General features: G+C 41.7%; 2 protein-coding genes and 1 pseudogene across 2 annotated transcripts; 1 reads left to right on the top strand and 2 right to left on the bottom strand.

The window, feature by feature from the left end:
- Positions 1 to 215: 215 nt before the first annotated feature.
- Positions 216 to 305, bottom strand: LOC123517219 (annotated as a pseudogene).
- Positions 306 to 6,128: 5,823 nt separating this feature from the next.
- On the top strand, positions 6,129 to 7,055 carry LOC123516710 (mitogen-activated protein kinase kinase kinase 11-like). The gene has a single exon (XM_045276310.1). It carries the CDS (start codon positions 6,129 to 6,131, stop codon positions 7,053 to 7,055), a length of 927 nt encoding a protein of 308 aa, XP_045132245.1.
- A 1,451-nt stretch (positions 7,056 to 8,506) lies between these two features.
- On the bottom strand, positions 8,507 to 15,175 carry LOC123516846 (glutaryl-CoA dehydrogenase, mitochondrial-like). Its single transcript, XM_045276544.1, has 10 exons — positions 14,922 to 15,175; positions 13,993 to 14,019; positions 13,710 to 13,844; positions 13,266 to 13,407; positions 12,656 to 12,747; positions 11,941 to 12,070; positions 11,480 to 11,696; positions 10,560 to 10,789; positions 10,205 to 10,365; positions 8,507 to 9,868 (listed from the first exon to the last, which is right to left on the bottom strand). Exons 1-10 carry the CDS (start codon positions 15,016 to 15,018, stop codon positions 9,798 to 9,800), a joined length of 1,302 nt encoding a protein of 433 aa, XP_045132479.1. The 5' UTR covers positions 15,019 to 15,175; the 3' UTR covers positions 8,507 to 9,797.
- Positions 15,176 to 15,428: the final 253 nt, after the last annotated feature.

The raw sequence follows: 15,428 nt of genomic DNA, 5'->3' as shown, positions 1-15,428 counted from the left end.
ACGGTTATCTCAAACACTGAAGAGTCTTGCATTAGTATAATTGTATCTCTGACTTCATGGTTCTCCTAATTGCACAGGACTTGTAAAGGATTCTTTTCCTCTCTCTCTCTCTCTCTCTCTCTCTCTCTCTCTCTCTCTCTCTGTGTGTGTGTGTGTGTGTGTGTGTGTGTGTGTGTGTGTGTGTGTGTGTGTGTGTGTGTGTGTGTGTGTGTGTGTGTGTTTAAAACTCATTGAGTTATTCCCCTCCACAGAAATCTTTGGTAAAAGGCGAAAGATTTATGCGTTTTGAAGGGAAACCAGAGTTTTTTTTTTTTTTTTTTTGTGTGTGTGTGTGTGTGTGTCGCAAAAGAGGACCAAATGGTTCTCTTGGTTAGATTAGGTTAGGTAAACAATTAGACCTACTAGAAAAAGATGATAGGTGGATGGATACATGTAAGAAGGTCTCACAGCTTGTACTGTCACGTGCAGGCCTGACAGCTTCTTGTAATTTACCTCATTTCATTACATTCTTATGTTCGAAGTGTACTTTACTTCGTAGTCACATAATGCTGCTACGCTTTACCAGTTGTGGTTCAGTAGATGGTTAAATCTTACATGTGATCTTTTGTATAAATATTTTATTGAAAAAGCAGGTTTACTTTATTCACCTTGAGTTAATTATATTTTTCGATTTGGAATAATCGCCTAACTGAAATTTAATTATATATGTATTTCTTTATCATTAGAATAACTTGGCTCTTGATTATTTCATTTAATCTAATGCCACTTGTTTCCTGCAGCGAGAAATGACTGTTATTACTGCGGCACCTGTCCTTTTGAACGACGAGCGTTACCCTGTATCTCTCATTCTGGAGTCTGATGTATTTCTGTCTGTACGTTTCAGACTCACCATTTCTTTACGCTCTTATTTGTCGGATGCGGAAAAAATAAATTTAGACAACAGAATTGTACACTCAAACTTGAATGAAGGAACGGAATTGTCGTGTGTCAACCTGTCAGGCGTCAAAAGAAAGTTTAGTTTATTTAAAAAGTATATCCATATATATTCTCTCTCTCTCTCTCTCTCTCTCTCTCTCTCTCTCTCTCTCTCTCTCTCTCTCTCTCTCTCTCTCTCTCTCTCGTTGTAAATATATGTCGTGATCCGAGCTGTTGCACGACGTTGCACAAATTGTCTACACAACACGCCCCTCAGAATGTACCATTCACCAATCAAGCACAAGCTCAAATGAACTCCACGTGTGGTACGAACAACATCCAAGACGACAACACTACCACTGGATGTTTACATGACCTGGGCGACACATCTGCCCGGGCTGCCCTGGGCCAAACGGCCTGGGTCATTAAATGTTTCCCTTTGACCCTCCTGCCCCTCCTACTCTCTTTTATGGCTGGATACGGTTACACACCGCATACTGGCGAACTAGCATACTTCCCTATATCTTCATTTCTTGTTTCTTATATTTTTCATATTTCACTTATGATGTGCGCATCTGACATATATATATATATATATATATATATATATATATATATATATATATATATATATATATATATATATATATATATATATGCACAATTACTAAAGATAAGGGAAAACTTTATGTGGGTCTGCCTGCACACGGATGGCCACGTCCTGCTGTGTCGGCAGCAACTTTTTTCCTGCATTCACGCACCGCAGTGGCCAGAATGTGCAATGAGGGCAGCGCCACCAGCCGGGAATAAACTGCCGCCTAGCCTTGGTTACAGTTTCTTTACGAGACAATTACTTGTTGCTGGACCAAATCACCTTCGTGCCCTCCAGAGAATGTTTTTGCAATGTTTTTTTTTTACATCTCCCTTGATGCGTGTTGGGAGCATCACGACAACACCAAGTGACGCGCCGCCTTTAAAGCAACTCCCTGTCATATAAACACTCCACCCCTGAACGCCAGCGGGACAGCTACTCATTCTTGTTGGTGCTCTTTGTTCAGATAGTAGCTTGGAGCAGAAGAGAGCAACACACCCTCCCTCGTGCTTGCCTTCATGAGGGGGAGTGGGGGAGGGACATACACTCTCCTAAAAAACATGCCAGCCTTTTCTGCCGCAACATTCTGAGCCAGTCTGATGAATTATGGCACGCCGGGCTGGTCTGTGTGCTTGTGTTGCTCTTTCTCTATACTTGTGCGTGGCCTGCTCCCCGCTTTACCCTCCCGCTGGCAACCTAATATTCTGGTAATGTCGAGCTTCATTGCAACCTACAGGCAAGGATATTACCAAAAATGTATATAGGATTAAAATCAGGTGGTGTTGTTTTTTTTAATTGCCCAAAAAGCCGTTGCCTGATTAGCTGAATGTGCCGCTGTAATATTGGCGACAGGTGTGTGTGTGTGTGTGTGTGTGTGTGTGTGTGTGTGTGTGTGTGTGTGTGTGTGTGTGTGTGAGAGAGAGAGAGTGTGTGTGTGTGTGTGTGTGTGTGTGTGTGTGTGTGTGTGTGTGTGTGTGTGTGTGTGTGTGTGTGTGTGTGTGTGTGTGAGAGAGAGAGAGAGAGAGAGAGAGAGAGAGAGAGAGAGAGAGAGAGAGAGAGAGAGAGAGAGAGAGAGAGAGAGAGAGAGAGTGTGTGTGTGTGTGTGTGTGTGTGTGTGTGTGTGTGTGTGTGTGTGTGTGTGTGTGTGTGTGTGTGTGTGTGTGTGCGTGCGCGCACGCCCCCGACCTGCTCTGGGAACTGGGTAATGCCGACTAACTCCCGCTAAGACGAGGTGGCTCAAAGCACCGCTGCCCGCTCCCCTTCATCTGCCTGCCTTTGCCGCTGCCACTGCACGCAACGCCCGCTGCCAATTTCATCCATTTCAATTACACCAGATTTGAGTCCTGCCTCCCGCCTCCAAGACACGTGACCTGCCCTCCTAGTGATTTGCGCTCGCACTATACGGTACAGCTAAGTAATTGCGTTGTCTCTGCAAAGGCGGGTAAAAACGTATCTTGTGATACACACGCACACATGCATGCACACACACACACACACACACACACACACACACACACACCGCGTAGTGTAGTGGTTAGCACGCTCAACTCACAATCGAGAGGGCCGGGTTCGAATCCCGGCGCTGCGAGGCAAATGGGCAAGCCTCTTAGCCCCTGTTCACCTAGCAGTAAATAGGTACGGGATGTAACTCGAGGGGTTGTGGCCTCGTTTTCCCGGTGTGTGGAGTGTGTTCTGGTCTCAGTCCTACCCGAAGATCGGTCTATGACCTTCGAGCTCGCTCCGTAATGGGGAAGACTGGCTAGGTGACCAGCGGATGACCGTGGTGAATTACATGCACACACACACGCACGCACACACACACACACACACACACACACACACACACGCACGCACACACACACACACACACACACACACACACACACGCACACGTTTATTTTCGAAAACGCTCTGCTCTCTGACCACGACCATTTTCGAAGGCCACAGAGGTGATTAGCCGGATTACCAAGTGTTCCTCTTGTTATTAATGCAAAAAAAAAAAAAAAATCTTACTAATCCGTCACTAGAACCATGAAAACACTTAAAAACTACAGCAATTTAAAACGTAGCCTTTTGAAACTAGCGGTGGTGGAGACCAAAAGTGTTTGAAAAAATAACACGCACACACACACACACACACACACACACACACACACACACACACAACCAAGAGTTAACTACTATGTATAAACAGTCCCATGCGAAAGACGGACAGTGCACATCATGATAGACGTGCAATGCTGTATAGTAGTGAAACTTGGGATTTTAAAGGTGATGGTGTCAACAGGCTGGCAGGAACAGTACGGCCTGAAAAGGGTAAGGTGAGGTGGAAATGCAAAGCCGCTGCGAGGGATGGACTAACAAGCATGTAGGCAACACCTGGCATGTATTGAGAGCAGGAAGGGCATGGGGAATTGCTACCCTGGTCTGGTGAGTAGAAAGAGTGAGATTGGGTGACCAGAGACGATGGGGGACTGATATACTCCGATGAATGACTAAGAATGACATAGCAGGGAAGACGGAGGGAGACCAATGTGATATAGACAGATGAATACAGTGTGCATGACTAAGCAAAGCGCGACAGTGGCGATAATCAAGCCATAAGTGACATGCGATTCTAAGCAAAGCATTGAATGGACAAATAACACAAAATTGAGAGCGTTGGCATGAAAGTTAGCTTGGGTAGGTAGAAACTAATATTAATTGATTGGTTTAATGAGCTGCAGCTGTTACATGATCATAATGACATCGACATTTTCAGATAATTATTTTTTTTTTTTTTTTTTTTTTTACTTAGGCAATAGTCTATGGAATGGTCCTTCATTTACTACTATTGCTGCTGCTACTATTGCTGCTGCTGCTACTTCAACTACTACCACTACTACTACTACTACTGCTATTACTGCTGCTGCTGATACTAGCACTACAAATACGAGTATTGACTTTTTGAGAGCGACACATGCGTTTTTTCTTACTTTCCTCCTCCCCAACCACATTTTTTTTTCTAGTTTTTAGCTGTTTTGTTTTTTCGTCCATGGTTTATCTCCCTGACACACATGAAAAAAAAAAGTAAGTCCGCTACTACTACTACTACTACTATGCTATCATCCTTGCAGTCAACATCGTCCTCCCCCTCTCCCCCTCCCCCTCCCCACAACGCCCCAGCTATCGCCGCCGCAGCTACTGGTGGCGGCTGGTCTGTCATTAGATGCTCTACTCTCCATGATGCAAATGGACGCCATCAATAATTCATGACAGACCGCCGCCGCGTGAGGACCGAGACCCACCGAGGTTCCCAAAGCGGCACCAAATGGGACATGCGCTCTTTTACGGTAAAAATCATCGCCCTCTTAAAGTCAGTATATTCTAAAACGCTTTGCTCTCTCACCACGACTATTTTCATAAGGCAAAGAGATTATTATTCTGGATCTCAAAAGTGTTTCTTCTGTTAATAATGCAGAAACCTCGTTAGTCACTCACTAGGACCATAAAAATATCATTAAAAATTCGTGTAACTTCAACTAGGAGAGCTTTTTAATGTAGCGGAGGTGCGGCGGAGAAGGATTTTAGAATACGTTCCTTTAAAGCTAGCGGCGCTCTCCAGTCAGGCGGCACAACCTGGCCCAGTGCGAGTTCCGGCAATAGAAATTCTTTATCTATACAAATACTAACATACACTGAAAATACTTCTGCTAAATATAGTAGAAGGAAAACTGCAGTGTAAATAATAAAGAAAAAAATAATGTTGATGAATTATCAATAAAGAATTCTCAGCACGAGTTTCCTTTTAGGCGAGGCAAGGAGCAGCGACTCCTAAAATAGGAAAGAGGAAAGAAAAAAAAAAAAAAAAAAAAAAAAAGAAAAAAGAAAAGAAAAAACAAGTGCATGAAAATTCTACTTCATGTTCTAGAAATATGCTCATGCTCTTTGGATCTCTGCCTTTTTGACTCTCTCTCTCTCTCTCTCTCTCTCTCTCTCTCTCTCTCTCTCTCTCTCTCTCTCTCTCTCTTTCTCTCTTGGCAGGAAGCTACGTGGTGGCATGTTACATCTCAGTGAAGCTCTCTAGTATGTCTACACCTGTCTATGTAGTTTAGCTCCTCTCGTCGCTGTATTACTCGTATGCAAACCTCTTCACCACCCCAGGCCAGTAATCCAATGACAAGATGTTGTTCCGACGCGGTGACCTTTATTACGTACAGGAATTTTTTATATTCCACCCTTATGTCTTTGTCCAGGGGTGGGTGGCCAGACCCATCCTCCTCCTTTGTTGTATTTCATAATTGACGCAGCAATAATGTATCAATCAATCATATCAACATTAAATATCTATCAAATAAACAGATTATATAAATTATTCCTATAAAATACCTAGGGTATTTTTGCCTTCAATTTTTTGCTAAAAATAAAAGAAATAGTTCACGTCCATTAAAATCTTACCACACAGGAGATGACATTATTCGAATTTGTGTCGCGTTGGTGGAGCTTGCCAGATATATTACCCAGAAAAAGAAGTGTTCGTATGACTGTGCCGTATAAGAATTAAAACTTGCTTGTGCTCGCTCATCCGTCTCGCCGCCCCACGCTTCCAACAAGAGTTGGTGTGACAAGCTATTCAGTAAAGATGGAGGATTGCTTGCTATCACAGGAGGGTGTGCAATTCGTGCTGTCTCACCGCAGGCAAGTGTTGGGCAGCGGGGCGACGGCGGTGGTCACTCTGCTGCGCTGGCAGGGACACAAGGCCGTGGTCAAGAAAATGAAGGCAGAGACAGCCGAAATTTTCGAGAACGAATTATCGTTTCTTAAGCAATTGTGTGGAGCGGGTGGCGCTCCAGAGTTGATAGGTGTGTCCCATGAACCCCCATTAATGGTGCTGTCCTACCGGGGCTGCCTCACCCTGCTGGACGCCCTGCAAGGCCTCGGTCTGTCCGACAGCCTTATCCTTTGGATTGGCCTTGAAGTGGTTCGCTGTCTCCACCAAGTGCACGCCCTCGGGATCGTGCACAACGATATCAAAAACAACAACGTGACGCTGTTCATCCCACAAGACGAGACGCAGCCTCCACAAGTCTCTATAATAGACTACGGCCTCGCGTGTCACACGGGCTTCAGTCTTGGGTTCAGGCTGGCCCACAAGGCAGACCGCTACTTCTGGATAGCCCCAGAAGTGTTGGCTGGCGGTATCAGCACTCCGTACAGCGATATTTTTTCCCTTGGAGTATTGCTGCAGAGGATGCTGCTCTTCATGAGGAGAGACAGATACAGGAGCTTCCTGGCCAGGGTGGCTCAGCGCGCGCAACACCAGGACGCAATCTGCAGACCCACCCTGGAGGAGGTGGAGCAACAACTCGCTGCAGGACTACTAACCCTCACCTCCACCCCTCCTCTGGCCAGTCCGCAACGCCCCAACCCGCCAATCCTGCCCAAGTATTGTTATAGTTGTATCCACAGCTCACCTCCCACCACCAGTCGATTAGCCCATTGTCAGCGCTTCGGCCGCACCCTCAAGGCTGTTTTTCATTCGCTCGTAGCCAAAATCTCACGCTGTTAACGTGACGAACTATATTTCATCTACTTAATCAATGTGACATTTATAATGACGTATTAAAACACTTTTCCTTGTCTACAATAGGTTAAAGACTGGCTGAACTGGCTGTTGCGGCCACAGCAATGCTACTACTGTCAGTCACAATGACCGGAGAAATCGTAATGGCAGAAGATAGGAGTAACCCGCACTTATGCTTATATATATATATATATATATATATATATATATATATATATATATATATATATATATATATATATATATATATATATATATATATATATTTTTTTTTTTTTTTTACATGGGAAGGGCACTGGCCCACATGCTGCCCATCAACCCTATCTTGGACTGCAAGTCTACTGGAATGGAATGCTGTAGAATGCAGCATGGACCTCTACAAGCGTCACTAAAACTATGTATGTACTATCAGCGGTGCAGCATCATTGTCTGAGCTTCTATAGAAATGTCATAGATGTCATGGACTAAAGGCAGGTTCACACGTGTCAATTTACGAATTAAATTGCAAGTTGGTTGTTTCTGACTGAATATCAGTGCCTAGCAACTGGAAAAACCAGTTGCAAAAACAAGACCAACATGTTGGTCTTGTTCAGTCGACTCGTGACTTTGTTTACATTGTGACGTCACAGAGAAAGGTTTGAAAATGTGGCATCGATGTAGAGAAAAAGATTTTGTAGTTGGTGAGGGAAAAAGAGCAGATCTGGGACCCTAAAAGTGAATTCCACAACAAAAAAAGCTTCTACAAATAGGCGTTTGATGAGAGTGCTGCCACTCTCCGATGACTGCTTCCCTCTATGCAGGATGTTGTTGGAGGTGAGAATTGAATACTTGTGATGAAATCACTTATTTGATCACAATCATCACCAGAGGAAGACATCTTGTTGGGTAGCTGTTTGTTTACATTCACTTCCCGCCAACCAGCCGATACTTCCCAGTTGCTATGTGTGAACGTGTTCTGACTAAAAGGGCTCAGTCGATACTTCTAGTGACTTGCAATTTCAGTCACATATTGACACGTGTGAACCTGCCTTAAGAATTAAAAGAGGGTTTAGTTGAGCAGGAAATTCAACAAAGCAGACTGCAAAAAATGTTTGCGCCCATCAAAGAAGAGATTCAGTGCAAATCGCTGGTGCCTGACACGCTTCTAAAACAAGACTTCTAAATGCTTTTTTAGAAAATAGTGCTATATCACTGCTCAAGATTTCTTTGAATGGATGATCTCCAAACCTAAACCAAGGTAATACCTTCTTGTTTGTATGACAAATCTTGGAACATTTTTCACACCACTCCATACTACAAGTTTCTTTATATTCATCCCAAGGAACATGCAACATGCAATCCTCCATATTCAAAACAACCAACCTCCTCAAGCAACTTACCATTCAAAACTACTACATACTGCAGTACATATATTCAAAGGTGAAAAAAGGAAAACACAATTTTTAATAAAATATAATGAAGTAAAGAAATTACATATGTGATTTCTTTACAATGTAGTATAAACCAACACTAATACACTACCAGATCCTTTCTCAAGAATAACCCAATTCTTTTAATACAATAACTTTTTTTCCATCATGTATTAAAATATTAGTATACAATTTCCCCTTACAGGACAAACTCTTTTCAACACCATTAAAAATTCACAGTTGAAAACTTGACTACCATAACAGCAGCACATAACAAGCAGTGTGAGGGGCTGAAGAGAGTCTGTGAAGGCATTAATTGACAGTGCACCTCTACTGACTACAGTGGTGTCACTGTTAGCAGACTAGTAATTACTCCCTCCCCTCTCAAACACGACACTTTAATCACTTAACTTCCTGCTTCCACATGAGGTTATAATGGTCAGAACTGAGAAATGTTCCATACTCATCATACTATAATTATCTTGGAAAGATAGCCACTTAGCATACTATAATGGTCTTGCAGAGGTAGCCTAATAACTCTACATTCATTTTTTAATTTGTAACTCAATGTATAGTTTATAATTACAAATGAAAAATGTAAACATGCTTTGAAAACAGAGTACCAATCACACATAATATGATAAGTCTATTGTACCATTTGACTACATCATATCCATCTGCCTCAAAAGCAGAGTTCTTACAATTGCTTTTCCTTTGAATAGATAATGTAAATATAATGTTTAAGAGTGTATCCTTTCTAACAGTGGATCTAATTACCCAGACCAAACCAATAAATAAAGGATACCCACTTTACTGACCACAACCAATCAATAACTTTCAACCTGAATCATGAACTTGAGATGATTTCGGACACACAAAATTTATGACATGGTATGACTTAATTAGATAAACTTAAAGTATAAATAATGTTCTCTTATTCAGCCAATACTAGTTCTCAAAATATGATTCACAATGATACTGGTCAAACTTCCTGCAAACTCTACAATATGCTGGAAGACTAACAAATATTTTCATACCCTTTTTCTCTCCCTCCCTCCCTCTAGACACAGGAGGCACACCACTGCAGCACCTATTAGTGTGGCATTGCCTCATACCCTTCATCACTCCAGGCATCATTCATACCCATGATAAATCCAACACTTGCTCAAAACATGACAAAACACACTCACACTTACCCTCCTAACAACCCACAGGTATTTACACTTACATATGGGAAGCAAACATCCAAGCAGCACCTTATCAATGGTACTGCTAAATGCTACTGAAGAGAAAATATACTAAGATTTTGATTCATACCTTATTTAGCACTAAACGCCTGTAGCCCTGTGATAGCACGGCCCAAGATGAGCGCATGGATGTCGTGGGTGCCTGTTAGAGAAGATGGAAAGTATTTTTGCATTATTAGGGTTTAAAGTGCAAGGGGGTGTCATGTGTAAAAGTATAACAGCTATGTTTCAGAGAGGAAAAATAGCATTCACATTAATCTCTCAAGTGATAGACTATCTATTCTAGTGCACAGCTGTGAACTTAAAAGTCACCTACATGGACAAAAGAGACATGAGGTGCTGAGGCAGTCTGAATAGCAAGGGAACTTATGCACACATTGTATGCAACCATGAAATCTGACAAATTGCTATCCAGTAACAAAATCCGGCCCATGTAAACCAGCAACCAGTCTTTCACTTTGGTAATAAAAACACTCACCCTCATAGGTGTTCACAGCTTCCAGGTTCATCACGTGCCGCACAATGTGGTACTCATCACAGATGCCATTGCCGCCCAGCATGTCCCGGCAGTTGCGGGCAATGTCCAAGGACTTGCCACAGGAGTTGCGCTTCAAGAGGCTGATCATCTCTGGGGTGGCCCTGTGTGTGGTGAATAGTTTTAACAATAAAAGTTAAGCATGAAGGTAGACAACAATTGAGTACATAGTGATAGAAGAGGGAAAAGGTGGTGCAATTACTTTCTTGAAATTTTTTTTTAAACTATTAAGTTATGAAATATTATCGTTAAGGTAAAATATTGAATATTTTCTTAGAATCCATAAAACCATACTCACTTGCCCTCATCCTTGAGGCGGCCCACATGCACACAGCCCTGGAGGCCAAGAGAGATCTCAGTAAGTGCATCAGCCATCTTCTTCTGGATTAGCTGGTTGTTGGCCAAAGGACGGCCAAACTGCTTCCTGTCCAGGGTGTAGCTGCGGGCCATGTCCAGACAAAACTCAGCTGCTCCCAGGGCACCCCATGCAATGCCATACCTGGCATTGTTGAGGCAGCTGAAAGGACCCTAGGTAAGAGAGGAAGACTTACTTAGTGCGTCTGCAAGCTGACCTAATGACTTGCTGTGTATTATAAGCAATTAGGCAATACTTAATAACCATGACCTAAATACACAGAAGGATCTTCCCTAGACATGTACATGAATGACAGAAATATCAGCAGTAGCTGACTGAAAGGAAAGTGTGTAGCACTGCTGTATCTAAGCCATTTATATGACAATCCCACACCCAGGCAGCATTATCTCTGATAATGTACAATAATTCAATATTAGCAATATGTCTGCTTCAATATTCAACTTTTTTCTTCTTTTTCCCCTATCACTAAACATCCCTCTTCATATAACTCCTTCACTACAGCTTGCATATCTCCCTACCATTCCAGCATGCCAAAAAATGCATTTAATCTGCCGCATGTTTTAAACCCTTCATTAACCCTTGTCAGCTTTCCATTCTGTATATAGATCATATGTTCTGCTAAAAGTTCTCTCTTTTGAAACAGTGTCTCTCCAGTCAAGTAGTCAATAACCAGTGTCTCTCCAGTCAAGTAGTCAATAATCAGAAGAAACATATCTCAAACAAGATTGCCATGATAGGATTCTACAAGCAGTAGGTCCCAGGCACTAAAATGATATACGACAAGAACTATCTACGAACTACAAATCAATTCTTTCAGCAGACAGTATCAACAGGGGCATTACCTTGAGTCCTTTAACACCAGGCAGCATATTTTCTTCTGGCACAACCACCTCATCCATCAGGATCATGCCAGTATCGGATGCTCGCAGGGAGAACTTCCCTTGAATCTTGGGGCAATCGAGGCCCTTCATGCCCTTTTCCATGATGAAGCCTCGGATGTGGCCATCCTCACACTTAGCCCACACCACCACTATATCAGCAATAGGCGAGTTGGTGATCCTGAAGAGGATACAAGGAAATAAGCTTAAGGTTCTGCTCAGCTAGTAATGGTGAAACTCATTACTTGTCATAATCTTCAAACACTTGAAAACTTAATGGAAATACTTGTATTATACTACATAAACCTGGAACAAAATTTACAAAATTCACCTCAATGAATATCTCCCACAAAAATATGTCTCACTTTACTGGGTATCTTAGCAACACAAGCCTTGCCCTGCCTGGTAAAAAAAAACACACCCACCATGTCTTGGAGCCAGTGAGGAGGTACACCTTATCTGAGGGGATGTACTTGGCCCGGGTCTCCATGCCTGCTGGGTCACTTCCATGGTCTGGCTCTGTCAGGCCAAAGCAGCCCACCAGTTCTCCCTTTGCTGTGGTAAAATTTGAGTTTAGAGTAGTGTTATGTAAATTATACTCAGTTCAGCAAACACTATATAGCAAAGTATAAGGTACACATGATAAACAAAACAGGTTGATTTCTGGGAAATCGTATTTTCAGTAGGAAACCAATCACTAAGGTAGCTACGAGCAGCATTTGGCCTATTAAACATGCTGCTCGTAGCTACCTTAGTGATTGGTTTCCTACTACACATAATAAAATTTTGACATTTCATGCATTGGCTCATTTCAATGTCAACTAAGATGACAGAAGATGACAGCAATGTAACAATACTCTGTCTATATATCATGCCAACATCCTCTACACAGTTGCCAAGGAAAGATATGAGATAAACAATACAAATAAAAAAACAACAGAAAGACACAAAAATCAAACAATTTCTGAGAAGCCAACATCTCATTACACGTCTACACATAATAACAAAGTTAGAGTAAAAATAAACCATATTCTTACTGGAACACCATCTCATACTTAAAATTTGAATACTATATCACTTTAATTATTGACATACAGTGCTCTAAATTGTGTACACATTTAAGTGACAGCAGCCACTTACCCAGCTTTGGGAGATACTTCTGTCTTTGTTCTTCAGTACCAAAGTCCCAGATGGGGTACATGACCAGGGAAGACTGCACAGACATGGCTGACCTGAACCAAGCAACAATGAAGAGTGTGAATACAGAACTTATAACATTCAACAATTTTGCTAACCAACTATCTTTTGCTGGGTTTTACTTAACTGTGAGTTGAAAATGAAATAATAATAATTTGTCTGTTACAAGTAGGTAAGCAGTTAATGTTAGTGTCAGGAATCATCTGCTGCATAAAAATTTTGGAAAATAAGTCAACAGAGAAATAACAAGTAAATAAAATGTCAGATTTTTTTTTCAAGAGAAGAAAATATTCTCTATGCTAAATAAGAGAGCAAAGGCAAGTGTGAACAAGTGCTATGTTTACAAAAGGAGAATAGAACAGCAGATGGTAAAGTAACAGAAAATATATAAAGGGTAAAACAGCTGAGAAAAGTGCATGTATTATATTCAGATTGAGAGGATAAAAAAATAAGCTAATTGTAAGAAAAGTAACACTATTACTGAGGATTCCTAATAACAAGATGTACATATTCTGAAGGAATCAGTACATTATCACTCCATGACTTCACACACCTGTAGGCAGAGTCCACCCTCTCCACCTCCCTTGCAATAAGTCCATATGCCACAGAGGACACCCCAGGGCACCCATAGCCATGGATTGTAGGTCCCAGTACCCCCATGGCCCCCATCTCAGACATGATGTCACGGTCAAACTCTGCACAAAATAAATTAATAAATTAAGCAAATAAATTAATAAAAATAAATAATCAAATAAATAAAAATTACTACATCAATTATAAAACTATTTCAGCAATACAGACAGAATTTCAATAAATACTGCAAAAAGCACACCTAAACTGCAATTGATGAAATTTCTACTACAGCATTAGCAAACCCCGACAAATAATAGCGGAAAAACTCAAGCATGACACGGCAACAATATGGTGTTCAGCCATACATTACCACTCTTTTACCACTATTCTAATAATCTGCTTGTTCTCTCCCCACTATACTCACTTTCGTGCCTGTTTGCCTCCTTGATCCGTGGCATCAGCTTCTCCTGGCAGTAGTCATGGAAAGCATCTCGGATCATGATCTCATCCTCGGTCAGCTGACTCTCCAGGTTGAGAGCATCCCTCCAGTCAAATTTGGCTGCAGACACAAACATATCATATTAAGAGATTGATACCTTATTATCTAATAAATATAAACACACACAAATTAAAATATGATCAATATTATACATCAAATGAACATTCTTCAAAGTAATTTCAGTAAGTCAGATTCACACTCCACATACCTTTTGGACCATCCTTCTTCTCTTGGACTGATAGCAAATTAGTTAAGGAAAACAAAACAGTTGTAAATCACAACTATATCAAAATAAATATATTTTTCCGACTAATTTCTCGAGAGCATTTTACTTGAGAAGTTCACATCTAGTATGTATATACAAATCATCTCCCAAAGAAGCAGTGAAACAGTACAAGTCTGAATGTTTGGACAACATCTCAAAGGAAAGTAAAATTGTGGTTAAACCAACTCAATGTCATGTTAGCTTGAGTCTAGTAATATTTTGTTATTGCATTCTTTTGAACACATCATTTCTGTTACCATGCATGTAATACTTGAGTTGAATGAAAATAATCAGGTCATAAAGTCATAATTGTAAAAGGATGCAATCCCAGTCAGTCTGGGACCCCACTTCTACACAAGATGCTTATAAAATTTAATTGCAAAAGATGTACCTAGTAATAATCTATAAATATCTTCGGGAAAACATATAGTCTATCTCAAATCCTCCTCAGAGAAACACCATAAATTAACCATAAATTTTCTAAGCTGATATGCATATGACATGATCTTGGCACTTCAATGAATGCCCACTCCACTAAATTATTTTGTTATCAATGACACAAGTGAGCTCGAGGTCACTATATTGTAATCACAGATCATCACTTGAAAGCACAAACATCCCACCTGCATAGTAACCCCATAACGCACCTACACATTATGCCCTCTATCACCCCTTCCTCCCCCACCACCAAGCAGGCAAGCAGACAACCCTGGGGACCATTCCCCCCATGGGACATAGCAACACAAAAGAATCACACTACCTGCACAGTACCCCCATAACACACAGACACACTACACCCCGCACAACCACCATACACAAAACAGACACTCCTGAGGACCCACACACAGGGACGTAGCAGCCAAAAAGGATACTGTTTGCTGCGGGTTGTGCCGAGAGGTGCTGCACACGGCTAAGCTGAGGTGCCACCCGGAGTCCCAGACTGCGCAGATACTTCATGCTGAGGGCCATGTTGACTGATGGTGCTGAGAAGACTTAGTGAGAAGTGCAGAGGTCTGTAGATCTGTAGAAAGGAGGAGTGTTGATGGCAAGGAAGGTTGAGAGCGGACTGATGCGAGGTGCAGTTCAGTCGCAGTTGCCAGCTGCCAGACAAGGCCAGTGAGCACCCCGCTTATACAACCCCCCACCCCGCTTATACAACCCTCATCACCTGACAATTGGCGTAAATCAAACATATATAAGCAAGAATATGAATCCATAAGAGGGTTTTTTTTTTTCTCTTTCAAGAAGTCAACTCGAAATACTGTTGTGTCCAGATGGGAACAACTGAATGGTATAGTTATGCAACTTTCATCTGACGGCCACTTACTAATACCTACAGAAATCAACTATATACACTGTTACATGAGTTGATGAATTCT

The sequence above is a fragment of the Portunus trituberculatus genome, chromosome 41 (assembly GCF_017591435.1).
Source record: "Portunus trituberculatus isolate SZX2019 chromosome 41, ASM1759143v1, whole genome shotgun sequence".
Classification (NCBI taxonomy): Eukaryota; Metazoa; Arthropoda; class Malacostraca; order Decapoda; family Portunidae; genus Portunus; species Portunus trituberculatus.
This window is presented reverse-complemented; position numbering and strand designations above follow the sequence as displayed.

Excerpts from the sequence above, each read along its gene's own strand:
- LOC123516846 (XM_045276544.1), bottom strand. The coding sequence starts at position 15,018 with ATGGCCCTCAGCATGAAGTATCTGCGCAGTCTGGGACTCCGGGTGGCA. Across the intron at positions 10,790-11,479 it reads CTGGTGTTAAAGGACTCAAG|GGTCCTTTCAGCTGCCTCAA; the intron begins GTAATGCCCCTG and ends TCTCTTACCTAG. Across the intron at positions 9,869-10,204 it reads AGCTGTGAACACCTATGAGG|GCACCCACGACATCCATGCG; the intron begins GTGAGTGTTTTT and ends CTTCTCTAACAG.
- LOC123516710 (XM_045276310.1), top strand. The coding sequence starts at position 6,129 with ATGGAGGATTGCTTGCTATCACAGGAGGGTGTGCAATTCGTGCTGTCT.